The sequence below is a fragment of the Loxodonta africana genome, chromosome 18 (genome assembly GCF_030014295.1).
Source record: "Loxodonta africana isolate mLoxAfr1 chromosome 18, mLoxAfr1.hap2, whole genome shotgun sequence".
NCBI lineage: Eukaryota > Metazoa > Chordata > Mammalia > Proboscidea > Elephantidae > Loxodonta > Loxodonta africana.
The window spans coordinates 59,564,551-59,578,267 of record NC_087359.1 but is presented as its reverse complement, the minus strand read 5'-3'; the positions used below and the strand labels follow the sequence as shown (position 1 = coordinate 59,578,267).

The 13,717-nt window shown below is 47.6% G+C and overlaps 1 protein-coding gene across 2 annotated transcripts in view; it reads right to left on the bottom strand.

The window, feature by feature from the left end:
- Positions 1-42: 42 nt before the first annotated feature.
- The window catches only part of SARM1 (sterile alpha and TIR motif containing 1), a 22,800-nt gene continuing 9,125 nt past the window's right edge, over positions 43-13,717 (bottom strand). The window contains exons 3-9 of one of the 2 annotated variants that reach the window (XM_064271466.1): positions 13,230-13,442; positions 12,847-12,938; positions 12,506-12,741; positions 10,308-10,410; positions 10,046-10,235; positions 1,225-1,346; positions 43-1,113 (exon numbers count right to left, since the gene is read on the bottom strand). In XM_064271466.1, coding sequence (XP_064127536.1) covers positions 984-1,113; positions 1,225-1,346; positions 10,046-10,235; positions 10,308-10,410; positions 12,506-12,741; positions 12,847-12,938; positions 13,230-13,442 — 1,086 coding nt within the window. In that variant the 3' untranslated portion in view covers positions 43-983. Of the gene's footprint in view, positions 1,114-1,224; positions 1,347-5,818; positions 8,033-10,045; positions 10,236-10,307; positions 10,411-12,505; positions 12,742-12,846; positions 12,939-13,229; positions 13,443-13,717 lie in introns of those variants that run through there. The other variant, XM_064271467.1, reaches the window with a different exon arrangement.

The window sequence follows — 13,717 nt, the reverse complement described above, 5'->3', positions numbered from 1 at the left end:
TCCTCAAAGTGGGGTCTCGGCAGCAACAGCTCACAGAGAAAATTTGTGAAAAATACAGGTCTCCTCAATCTAATCTGGATTTTAACAAGATTCCCAGGTGATAAGAATGCACATTCAAGTTGGAGAAACTGCCCTAGGTAGTAACCCCAGCTCTTCATCAGGATCCTGTCTCCTCCGCCCAGGCTGCTACTGCTGCCATGGGGCTGAGCAGCCTTGAATGGGTGAGGAGCTGGGGGAGGCAACTGGGGCACGACACTGAGACATGGGGTAGGGTGGGCTCGCTGTCCTCAAGACATGGCCTCCCCCTGCCCGTGCCCAAGCAGGGGGGTTGTGTGCACCAGTAAGTGTTGCAAAGCCGGCCACAGCTACAGACCAGCCAGAGTGAGGGCTCGGCTGACCCGGATGAGCCAAAGGAAGCCATCCTCCGAAAGACTGGGAGGGGCATCCAAGAACAGGCCAGCCAGCTAAGGGCACTGAGTGGTTACAGGGCAAGGCCAGGGGTGGCAGGAAATGGTGAGCCAGGGGCCAGGGACAGTCCTGATCGACAGCCATCATTGTATATGACCCTGGCTGGCTCAGAGCAACAGTGCTGAGACTGGAGAGGGCCTGGGCGCTGCCCTGGTTCCTGCTAGAGGCTGCCTGCCTTCCCCCTACTCAAGCTGGTTGCTATCAAGGCAGGGGAAGGGGAGTGTATGACAAACTCCAGAACTGAGCCTTGACCCTGCCTGTACCCAAGGCAGAGCTGAGGGCAGGCTTGGTGGTAGCAGGAGGGCCTGGAGGAGGTCTAACCCTCACCACCCCCAGTGCCTGCCTTCCCTCCCCTTTGCAAATAACAGGTGAGCCATGAGGGTGGGGGAGAGGGAGAGCCATTTCCTGAGAAGAGCCCAGGCTGTCTCAGCCCAGGGAGGCCAGTTTGAGGGGCTGCTCCCCCAGGGAGGATGGTGGCAGTGGGGGTCACAGCCGGGCTTGGGAAGTGGGAGCTGTTAAGTTGGGCCCATGGGTGCAGCACCCTCCAAACTGATGTCAGAGCCTGCAGATGAGTCCCGGGAGGAGCGGCCCTGCAGGAAGCGGATGATCTTCTCGATGGTCGCTTCCTGGTACTCGTGGGACCACCTGTGGGCACAGAGGTGGCATGGGTCAGAGGGCTCGGCAGAGGTTGCTGCTGGCAGCTTTGCCCTCGTGCTGCCTCCCTCATCCCTCACTCCCCGGAACCCTGAGGCTCACTTGATGCCATTGAAGGTGAGCACCGCCTGCATGTCCTCAGGCAGGGCCTGGGGCTCGGGCCACTCGAAGCCATCGATGATGGGCACAATGTTCTTGCCACAGCTCAAAGCAGTCACGATCTCCTGGAGGAAGAACAGAGAGGGGCCCCAGAGGTGAGGAGGAAGAGATTCCTGACCTTATCCAAGGACCCTGGGGCCAAGCAGGTGCTGGGAGGGCTACTGGTCCAAGGCTGAGCTCAGGGCAGGACACTGACCTTGAGTCCACCTTAACTTTCCCCTCGCCCCTGCATCCCCATTAATCCCTTATGAGCCCTGACAATTGTACTCCTACTGATTTCTCAAATCCACCCATTGTTCTCTACCTCCACCCCACCACCACCCTGCTCCAACCTCCCATTATTTTTAGCCCCCACCAGGTCTCCCCTCATCCCCCGCCTTTTTTTGTATGTGTGTGGTTTAGGAGAAAGTTTACAGAGCAAATTAGTTTCTCACTGAAAAATGTATACGAAAATTATTTCATGACATTGGTCATAACCCCTACAGGGTGTCGGCACTCCCCCTTTCTACACTGGGTTCCCCGATTCCATCCCTCCAGTTTTCCTGTCCCTTCCTGCCTTCTCATCTTTGCTTTTGGGTAGGCGTTGCCCATTTGGTTGATCTGAGAAGTCATGTTCCTCCTGTGTGTTACTGTTTGTTTTATAGGCCTGTCTAATCTTTGGCTGAAAGGTGAACTTCGGGAATGGCTTCAGTTCTTTGCTCAACGGGTATCTGGGGGCTATAGTCTCGGGGGTTCCTCCAGTGTCTGTCAGACCAATAAGTCTGGTCTTTTTTGTGAATTTGAATTTTGTTCTACATTTTCCTCCTGCTCTGTCCAGGACCTTCTACTGTGATCCCCGTCAGAGCAGTCAGTGGTGGTACCCAGGCACCATCTAGTTCTGGGCTCAGGCTGGTAGAGGCTGTTGTTCATGTGGTCCATTAGCCTTCTGGATTAATATTTTCCTTGTCTTTGGCTTTCTTCATTCTCCTTTGCTCTGAATGGGATGGAACCAATAGATGTATCTTAGATGGCCTCTTGCAAGCTTTTAGGACCCCAGACACTACTCACCAAAGTAGGATATGGAACATTTTCTTTATGCACGATGTTAGATCAATTGACCTAGATGTCCCCTGAGACCATGGTCCCCAGCCCTCAGCTCCAGTAACTCGGTCCCTCAAGGTATTTGGATGTGTCAAGGAAGCTTCTATGACTGTGCCCCCTTTGTGCTTTATATATATGAATATACATGCTGTACATAAAAATATGTACGTAGAAATATCCACAGCCTCACCTACGTATTGCATGGGTATACGCCTATACGCCCTCCCTCCCCATTGAGCATACGTATCTGCTTCCAAGTTATTTGTTTTTACTGTTGTTGGAGGATCGTATATGCTGTAGTGTTCAATGTGGTTGCCTCTTTTTTTTTTTTTTCCTTGTGTTCCTCTAAGTGTCTTCCTTTGCCTTGGTCAAGTTGTACTGACTTCCCGCGTATTGTGTATTGTCTTTCCCTTCACCTAAGTTAACACTTATCTACTATCTAGTCAGTGATTTCCCCTCCCCAGTCCTCCCCTCTCTTGTAGCCATCAAAGATTGTTTCTTTCTGTATGTAAACCTTTTCTGGAGTTTTTATAATAGTGACCTCATACAGTATTTGTCTTTTTGCAATTGACTTATTTCACTCAGCATAATGCCCTTCAGCTTCATCCATGTTGTGCAATGTTCCGCAGGTTCACCATTATTCTTTATTGTTGCGCAGTATTCGATTGTGTGTATGTACCATAGTTTGTTTAACCACTCATCTGTTGATGGGCACTTAGGTTGTTTCCATCTTTTTGCTATTGTGAATAATGCTGTAGTGAACATGGGTGTGCATGTATCTGTTTGTGTGAGAGCTCTTGTTTCTCTAGGATATATTCCTAGAAGTAGGATTGCTGGATCATATGGTATTTCTATTTCTTGCTTTTTAAGGAAGCTCCGTATCATTTTCCATAGTGGTTGTACCATTTTATATTCCCATCAACAGTGTAGGAGAGTTCCAATCTCTCCACAAACTCGCCAGCATTTATTGTTTTCTGAATTTTTGATCAGTGCCGTTCTCGCAGGGGTGAGATGGTATTTCGTTGTGGTTTTGATTTGCATCTCTCTAATAGGAAACCCTGGTGGCGTGGTGGTTAAGAGCTATGTCTGCTAACCAAAAGGTCGGCAGTTCAAATCTACCAGGCACTCCTTGGAAACTCTATGGGGCAGTTCTACTCTGCCCTATAGGCTCACTGTGAGTTGGGATCCACTCTACAGCAATGGGTTTGGTTTTGGTTTTTTAATGACTAATAATTGTGAGCATCTCTTCATGTATTTGTTGGCTCCATGAATGTCCTCTTTGGTGAAGTGTCTGCTCATGTTCTTTGCCCATTTTGTGATTGGGTTGCTTGTCTTTTTATTGTTAAGTTGTTGAAGTTTTCTGTATATTTTAGAGATTAGATCTTTATCAGATATTTTGTTGCCAAAGATTTTTTTTCCCAGTCTGTAGGTTCTCTTTTTACTCTCCTGAAAAGTCTTTTGATGAGCATAAGTATTTAATTTTTAGGAGGTCCCAATTATCTAGTTTATCTTCCAGAGTTTCTGCATTTTTAGTTATGCTTGATATTCTATATTTGCCATAAATTAGGGCCCCTAGCATTGTCCCTGTATTTTCTTTCATGAACTATAGTTTTAAGTTTTACATTTAGGTCTTTGATCCATTTCAAGTTAGTTTTTGTGTATGGCATGAGGTATGGATCCTGCTTCATTTTTCTGCAAAGGGATATCCGTTTTTGGTAGCACCATTTGTTGAAGAGATTATCTCTTCTCCATCTAATGGACTTCAGCCTTTGTCAAAGATCAGGTGTCTTTAAGTGGGTGGATTTATTTCTGTTTCATTGGTCTATGTGTCTGTCGTTGTACCAGTACCAGGATGTTTTGGCTACCATAGCTGTATAGTAGGTTCTGAGGTCCAGTAGTGTGAGGCCTACTACTTTGTTCTTCTTTTTCGTTAACGTTTTACTTATCAAGGGGCTCTTTCCTTTCCATAGAAAGTTGGTGATTAACTTTTCCATCTCATTACAGAATGTTGTTAGAATTTGGCTCAGAATTGCATTGTGTCTATAGATTGCTTTGGGTAGTAGTGACATTTTCACAATGTTAAGTCTTCCTATCTGTGAGCATGGTATGTTTTTTCCATTTATGAAGGTCTCTTTTGATTTCTTGCAGTAGTGTTTCGTAGTTTTCTTTGTATAAGTCTTTTACATCCCTAGTTAGGTTTATTCCTAAGTATTTTATATTTTGGGGGGCTATTGTAAATGGTATTATTTTCTTGGTTTCCTTTTTGGAGTTCTCATTGTTAGTGTAGAGGAATCCAACTGAAGTTTGTATGTTGATCTCGTACCCTCACTTTGCTGAATCCTTCCATTAGTCCCAGTAGCTTCCTTGTGGATTCTCTGGAATTTTCTATGTATAGGATCATATCATCTGCAAATAGGGATCGTTTTACTTCTTCCTACCCAATTTGGATGCCCTTTATTTTCCTTTCTTGTCTTATTGCTTACACTAGGATTTCCAGTACGATGTGGAACAAGAGTATCCTTGTCTGGTTCCCATTCTCAGGGGGAATGCTTTCAGTCTGTCTCCACTGAGAATAATGTTTGGCTGTTGGTTTTGTGTATATGCTCTGAATTGTGTTGAGGAATTTCCCTTCTATTTCTATTTTGGTGAGAGCTTTCATCAGGAAGGGGCATCGGACCTTATCAGATGCCTTTTCTGCATCGATTGAGATGATCATGTGATTCTTTTTCTGTTTGTTTATTTACATTGATTGATTTCCTAATGTTGAACCATCCTTGCATACCTGGTATGAATCCCGCTAGGTCATGATGTATTATTATTATTTTTTTTATATGCTGTTGGACTCTATTGGCTAGATTTTTTTGAGAATTTTTGTATCAATTTTCACATTCCCTCATCTACTCTTGCCTCCTCTAATTTGTTCTCCACACTGCCCTTCATCTAGCTAATCTTGGCAAAATGCAAATCTGACCATGTCACCCCCTACTTAAAACTCTTGACGTGGCTCTAAGAATAAAGTCCAAACTCCTTATTGTAGCCCGGAAGGCCCTGGCATGGTTGGCCACAGCCCACATCTCAGATTCCTCTGCCACTGTCCTCCCAGCCACACTGACCTTGCAGCCCCTTAGACTTGCCATCCTTCTTCCCTGCACAGGGCCTTTACACATGCTATTCCTCAGCCTAGAATGCTCTTCCCTGCCCCTTCATCTGGCTAATGCCTATTCATTTTTCTGATCTGAGCTCAATCAACATGTCCCCAGGGAAGTCTTCCCTCACCTCCCTGACCAGGTCAGACCACCCCCTATTATAGGCTCTTATAGCACAGTGTATTCCTGCAGTGCATGCTACAGTTGCAAATTTAAATTAGTTAAGTGGGTAATTTACTTAATATCTATCTTACCCACCAGACATAAGGGCAGGGACCCCTAAGCTTACAGCTGGTATCCTGGGGTGGGGGGGTGGGGCATAGAGGGAAATCCTGAATTTGTAGCCAGCAGGTCAGAAGTGAGGGTGTCATGTGGGCTCCCAAACAACTAATTTGGCAGCCTGAAGGATGGTGTGCTTTTAACTTGTGAGCTCTGACCTAGTTTCAGGTGGCTAGCATCATCAGAGAAAGAAGTGCTGAATGGGCTGCTGGTGTCAGAACTGAACAGAAAAGTACAAAGTGTGGATTTTTCTTTGAGATTTCCACATCTACCTAGGAGGTATAACTGCAAATTCTGCGGAAAGTGGTCAGAACAGTGCCTAGCATATAACCCGCCCATTGGCGTTGAGTCGATTCCGACCCATAGCATATAGTCAGCAGTTTGAATCACCAGCCCTACGGGGCAGTTCTACTCTGCCCTATAAGGTCGCTATGAGTCGGAATCGACTCTGCAGCAATGGATTTGTTTAGGCATTATTAGGACCCCTGGTGGCGCAGTAGTTAAGAGCTACAGCTGCCAACCATAAGGTTGGTGGTTCAAATCCACCAGCTGCTCCTTGGAAACCCTACGGGGCAGTTCTACCCTGTCCTATAGGGTCCTATGAGTTGGAATTGACGTGAAGGCAACGGGTCTTTTTTTAGCCATTATTATTTCCTGCTCTGTAAAATGTTCTAAGGATACAACTTACTATTAATGGATGCTCTGGTAAGTGCTTATTGACTGTTTCTTTTCCTTTCAAGAGGGAACTACAGGGATTGGACTATCCTGAGTGCAGTTCACTTGTGGTTTTCCATATTGATTACCCACTAAATGTGGCTTCGGGGAAAAGAGTTTTAAAATCAGAGGCAATTAAAGCATTAAAAACACCCGAGGAGGGATGACGGAGCCTCTGGGACTAGTCCAAGGCAAAGGCTCCTAGCACCCCATCTGTCTCCTCCTTCCTTTTCATCTGCTGGGAAAAGGATGGGTGCTAAGCACCCTTGTGGAGGGAGACCTCCTGGGAAAAGAACATGTATAACTTTTTTTGACCCTGATTGGCTTTCTGGAGCACCTCTCCATTTTACGGGTGAGGAGAGGGATGCCCAGTGAGGGGAAGGGACTTCTCCCAAGTCACACACATGCCTGGCCCAGAAGGGGCCAGACCTCTGACTCCAGCCTTCAGATTCCAAATCCAGGGCCACTTCAACCTCTCTGCTGGGCATTTGGATGAATTCTGACCCTGCAGCACTGTATTTGGGAACCTTTAGACATTTGTTTCACCCAGAATGACACAGAACCAACAGCAGCCCAAACCACTCATGGCATCATAGATGCAAAGTCTGCAAGATAATGATTTGTTCAAGATCACTCAGTTATGAACAGAAACTTGATTAGAGGCAGGTCTTATGGCCTTTTAAACTAGTAGATGTGTTTAATCATTGACTCAACTATATTATAAACTCTTGAAAAGCCTAACTTGGTACCAAGTGCAGTTTTAGACACCAGCAATGCAGTGGTGAACAAGGCAAAGTCTAAGCTATTGCAAAGTTCACACTCCCCTCTCTCTTTCAGAATGCAGTCATCTGCCACCTTCTCTAGGTCATCAGACATGTTCTTCCAGGAGGTCTCCCTGGCCCAGTGCCCCTTCCCCAAACCAGGCCTGGTACTCAGCCCTTCTATATGGACTCTGGGGCTTGACTTTTACCCATTGCCAATCTGTATTGCACCCTAGTGCCAGAGCCTTATTCTTAAAACCCACTGGCTCAGCATCACCCCTCTCATGTGCTCTCTGTTTCCCAGCATTTTAAGAACAGGATCTCTCCCTGGCTCCAGGCCCTCCATAACCTGTTTCCACAGTTTTTATCCAACAGGTGACATGCTTGTAAATGTTTAATAACTAGCTCTCTGGGGAAAAGCAACCAAACAAAAAGCCAAAACCCTGATTTGTATTGTTTGCCAATTTCCTTGGTGTAAATATTCCCACAGTGGCTGATTTCAAGCTACTCACCTGACTTCACTGAACGTGGAGTTGGAAAGAGATGGGGACAATCAGCTCTGATGGGCCAGCGGGAGCTGAATCCAACCCTTTCAAGTACTCCCTTCTTACCCATTCAGATCTGGGCCATGGAACACAGTGATGGGCCTGGCAAAGAGCATGAGCTTTGGAGTCAGATGAACAGAATTCAAAGCCCAGCCTTTCTGATTTCTACACTAGTAGTGTGGTCGTGGGAAAGTTATTCTACTTTTCTGAGCCTCAGTGTCTTCATCTGTAAGAGGAAGAAAGCAATACCAATGATGCACATAAGCTGTTGCCACGTTTCTTATCCCTACCTTTGTTCCTTCGCTCATGCTGTTCCCTCTGCATGGGATTCCCTCTCCACTTACCTAAATTTCTAAGGCTTTTCTCAAGTTCTGATTCCTTCATGAAGTCTTCTCTGATTATTCCAGCCCTTGATGCTCTCTCCCTTCTCTGTAGTCCTACTACAAGTAAGAGGTTCGCCTCTTGGCCTAGTATTTACACCAAATTATATATGATCTGGAAACCCTGGTGGCGTGGTGGTTTAAGTGCTATGGCTACTAACCAAAGGGTCGGCAGTTCAAATCCACCAGGTGCTCCTTGGAAACTCTATGGGGCAGTTCTACGCTGTCCTATAGGGTCGTTATGAGTCTGAATTGACTCGATGGCACTGTGTTTGGTTTTTTTTGGTTATATGTGATCTAGTCATTCTGGGCATATTTTTGTCTCCCCAGCTGCTTGAAGACAAGGGCCCCATCTCAGTTGGCTACTGCACTCCTCAGCCCTACTCCTAATTCCTACTGACTGATTAATGATTAATAACCTGCAGATGTTATGCAGTGAGGCCCCTATCATGCAAATACAGTGTGGCCCCAGTCATGACTATGCAATGGAGCCAATAAAGGCTCTGGACATGGAAGCTCCAAGAGTTTCCTGGTGAGTGAAAAACATCAATACACTCGGGAGGGTAGTGCACCCTTTTTGGCACACAGAAGCTTTGCACTGGGAACCCTCCCAGACCTTGCTCCATTCATCTCTTCTTTATGCTGATCCTGATTTGTATCTTTTTGCTATAATACACCTGTAGTTGTAAGTATATAAAAAAAATAACCTGCGGAAGTGACATGGATCCACCCATCCATCTATTCCACAAATGTTCGATAGGTTTCTACTGTATGTCAAGCACTGAAGATACAATGGTGAATTAAATAGTAGTACTCGAAATAATTAGGGGCCCTGGTGGCAGCATGGTTACACATTTGGCTGCTAACCAAAAGGTCAGCAGTTCGAATCCACCAGCTGCTCCTTAGAAACCCCATGGGGCAGTTCTACTCTGTCCTATAGCATCACCATGAGTCGGAATCAACTTGAAGGCAATGGACTTTTGGGGGTTTACTCATAATAATTATACTAATAATTGCTAGGTGACATAGTGACTAAGAGCTGTGGCTGCTAACCAAAAGGTCAGCAGTTTGAATCCACCAGGTGCTCCCTGGAAACTCTATGGGGCAGTTCTACTCTGTCCTATAGGGTCACTATGAGTTGGAATCGACTCAACGGCAATGGGTTTTTTAAATTATTGAGCAGTTACCATGTGCCAGACACTCTGCTAAGCACCACACAAACTTTAGTTCTTTTAATCCTTATAACAATATCCTAGGAAGTTAGGACTATTATTATTCCTACTCGCCAGTAAAATACATGAAGTTCATTGGGATTAAGTACCTTGACAAAGGCCAGAGCCAGAATTCAAACTCACAACCTTATACTCTGAACCACCGTTTTATTCTGCCTGTCAGATGCTCCCCTGCCCCTTCTGTTCTCACAGAGCTTATATTTCAAAACATTTTCATCTCTCTCTGACCCTAACAGAGCCCTGGTGGTACAATGGTTAAAAGCTACAGCAGCTAACCCAAAAGGTTGGCAGTTTGAATCTACCAGCTACTCCTTGGAAACCCTATAGGGCAGTTCTACTCTGTCCTATAGGGTTGCTATGAGTTGGAATCCACTTGCTAGCAGTGGGTTTCTGACCCTAATAATCCCACAAGGTAAATAGGATGGTAAATTCTCCCCATTTTGCAGATGAGGAGACTGAGACTCAGAAAGCCTAAGTGGCTTGCTAAAGGCACATCACAGAGCTATGGCTCTTGACTTCCAGCTGGGCCAGGGAGATGCTGGGGTGTACAGATGAGACAGGAGAAGGACCCTGTCCCCTAGGCCACAGGCCACTGCTGGGGCCACAAAGGCCCAGGCCAGCACCTACCTTGTGCACCCAGTCCTTACAGTCGTAATCCTGCATGCATTTGTCCAATGCCCCAGCTGACAGCACCAGCACAAAGTTTCGGGCAGCCATGACACTCTGGATGAGCTTGTCCTCAAATTTGCCTGCTTCTAGCTTCTCCACATCAATGAAGACACTGAAGCCATGTAGCTGCAGGTGCACCTTCAGGAGGCTGCAAAGAGGTCTCAGGTCACTGCCATGGCCTCGTCCCAAGGCCTTAGGCTGCCCACCTGCCCCTCCTCACCTGGCCAGTTGGGAGCCTGAGTTGCGGCGGTAGCTGATGAAGACATCTGGGGTGTCCCCACTGGGCTTGCAGCCAGTGCAGGGCAGTGGGGAGTGTAGCGTTTCTGGGGTGGAGAAGAGGCAACATGGTGAAGGTGGCTTCTCATCACTCACCATGAGATACATCATCCCTTGGGGACTTAGTCCCATCAGCCCAGCTCCAAAAAGGGTCATGGAAGTGGAGAGATGGGGCCTACAGATACGTTTTCCCCATTTTGAAGATGGGGAAACCGAGGCTACAGGAAGGAAGGATGCTGACCATTGGTGAGCCCTTCTCAGGAGGTAGGCTGTGTTTGAGGGGCATTGATATGCCCCTCTAGCCCTCCCTTTCTCTGGATCTCTAGACCTATACAGCCAGCTACCCAACGGCATTCCAGACTCAACACATCATGAATATCCCCTCATCCCTTAGTCATAGTTTCCCACCAAAGATAGACACCTGGTATCAGCCTCAATTCCTGCCTCTCATTCATTCATTCAACAAACACTTATTAAGTACTTACTGTGTGCCAGGCAGTATCCCTATTGTTGGATCAGCAGTGAACGAAACAGACAAATCCTGCCCTCATGGTGCTGTCATTTGGCCTTCAGAGCCAAGCACTGTGCTTTGTGGACTCTATCTACTAAACATCCTGGACTCTGGCCTGGGCCCTTCCTATGTCCATGCCCCCCACTGCAGCCTCCTCATTGGTGTCCTCAAATTCACTTGCCCAGCCTAATCCATTTGCCACAGCTACCAAAGGGGTCTTTCTAAAATCCAGATCTGAACATGTCATTGCCTCCACTTAAAAACTGAATGGCTCCCTACTCCCTATAGAAGGGATTTGTAAGCTATTTCAGCCCTAGGAACCTCCTGTTTAAAAAAAAAAACAAAAAAAAAACTTGGTGTTTTTATTGGAAGATACCATATAAAAATGATAAAACCCAACTGCTTTGGTTAAAGCAAAAGACCAAAGGCAAAGGCCAATTCCTTGTACCTGGTAGGTGCTCAGTGCATATTTGTCGAATGAATGGATGAAAGAATAGAATCTCTTTTCTTTTATAGTATTCAGACTGAACACCCACAGACGACATTTGTCTGTTTATGAAGCAGAAAGCCAGGGGTTCAAATCCCAGTTGTCATTTAATGGCTTTTATAACCTTGAACAATTTATTTAAATTCTTTGCATGTAAGTTTCGTCTCTAAAAGTAACATCTACCATGGTGGTTATACCCAAACCCTTATACAGGTCTGTATATTTTTCAAAGTTCCTTGAACTGGACTCTTTCAAGTTCAATTATACCTCTTTTTATCCTTTAAAAAGTTTTTAAAGTTGATTTAAAAAATATTAATGCCCACTGCATAAAATGGATGTACAGATTAATGCGACAATATCCATTAAAATTTAGTACAGTACCTGGCATGTAGTAATTGCCCAATAAACATTAGCTAATCTCTCAGTGGAAACCCTGGTGGCATAGTGGTTAAGAGCTATGGCTGCTAACCAAAAGGTCAGCAGTTCAAACCCATCAGGCACTCCTTGGAGAATGTATGGGGCAGCTCTACTCTGTCGTACAGGGTCATTATGAATAGACTCAACGGCAACAAGTTTGATTTTTGTTTTTTTGGTTAATCTCTCAGTAAAAAAGAAGGGTTTGCCAGCACCCTAAAATCTACTATGCCCTCATGAAAGCACCTTCACAACCCATACTGTCAGCTGTTGGTGAATAGGATGAACCCTCTGACTTCCCGCCCCTTCCCCTATATGCACCCTCCATGCTCTGTCATAGCTCCACACTTTCCTATAGACTGCTCTCTCTCCCTGGAGTGCCCTTACTCCTCACGACTCCTCCCCGCCCCCCAAATCCTTTAAGACTTGCTCAAGTATCCCCTCCTCTTGGAAGTCTATACCTAAGACAGTGCTTCCTCTGGGCTCCCTTAGGGCCAGCTGCCATAGCTCTTTACCTACCTGCCTCACTCACACCTTCCTACCCATCTCAGACTGGGACCTTCTTCAGGGCAGAGTGCAATATATTCACCTTTACATCCCCAGAGCCCCGACCACGCAGCCCATGTGCTCGATAAATGGCCAGAGAGGCTCTGAGGCCCCACCGTGTGTGTCCCCTCACCCCCCAGGGCTGGGGTTGACGGCGGGCTGGGGTACCAGCTGGCAGACTGACCTCTGGCGGCCGAGATGATGCGCGCACGGTGCACGCCCAGGCGGATGCCGCAGTCGTCCAGGAGCTGCTGCTCCGACACGCGGTGCAGCAGGGAGCGGTCCAGGCCGCAGCTGACCAGGCCATACGTGTACTGGCGGAAGCGCGGGTCCAGGCTGCCCAGCCAGTCGGCCAGGTTGCTGCGGTCGCACGTCACATAGTTGGCGAAGGTCTTGAGCTCTGTGAGCTCCCTGAAGAACCTGCCGTGGAGGAGAGGACGCTGAGATTCTGACTCAGGACTGGCCCATGGCGCAGTGGGCATTTCGTTAGACTTGGCCAGGGTTGGGCGGGCAGGAGGCTCCTACCTCTTGCGGGTTATGCTGGACTTCATACCCAGGTCGGTCTGGAGCTCCTCCTCCGTGAGCCGCAGAAGCAGATCGCCATCTACCTGTTGCTCCTGAGGGAGGGGGAAGGTGTAAGGAAGGGCTCTCCTCCTCAGCCCTTGGACCCAAACACAAGATGCAAGGGGAGAGAAAGGAAATGACAGAGGGAGGTGAATGGGACCCAGATCAGAGCCGAGTGGCCCCGAAAGTGGCTAAGTACAGGCTCTCCATCCACAAATGGCCACCCTGGAGTGGGGCCTGCTGGCCGGGAGGGGGCGCTGTCGCATTAACGGTCCCTTAGCGGCCTTGGGGCCCTCGGAGACGCGCCCACTCAGATTCCAGGGAGGCAGCCGCCGCAGCTCTACCCGGAATCTCTCGCAGTACTGGGAGAAGCCGATCTGCTGCAGCCAGGTCTGGACCTCGGCCTCCTTCCAGCTGGCCACGCAGGGCAGAATGGGCCTCGGCACCTCCTCGCCCACCAGGCGTAATGCGCGCTTGGCCAGCGCCGACGTAGTGCCGTTGGTGGAGTAGGAGACGAGGCGTTTCAGGCTCTGGATGGCACCGATGTCGCTGAACACCTGCAGGGAAGGGAGTAGAGGTCGTCTTGAGTCCACCAATAATTCACCAGCAGCCCTGAAGGTGCCCCTTGTCTCCCCTCATTGATGAAAGCCCCACCATCAGCCCTAACCCTCATCCAATATGTCACCATTTCCTGTGGATTCCCCATCCTGAAGCTCTCTCAGCTCTTGACCAGGCCCTCTTTATCTCTCCCCTTAATAGCATCCATATGCCCTGGGATAAAGTCTAAGTTCTCAGTAGGCCTCCAGAGTCCTGCACTGTGCAGCCCCTGCCC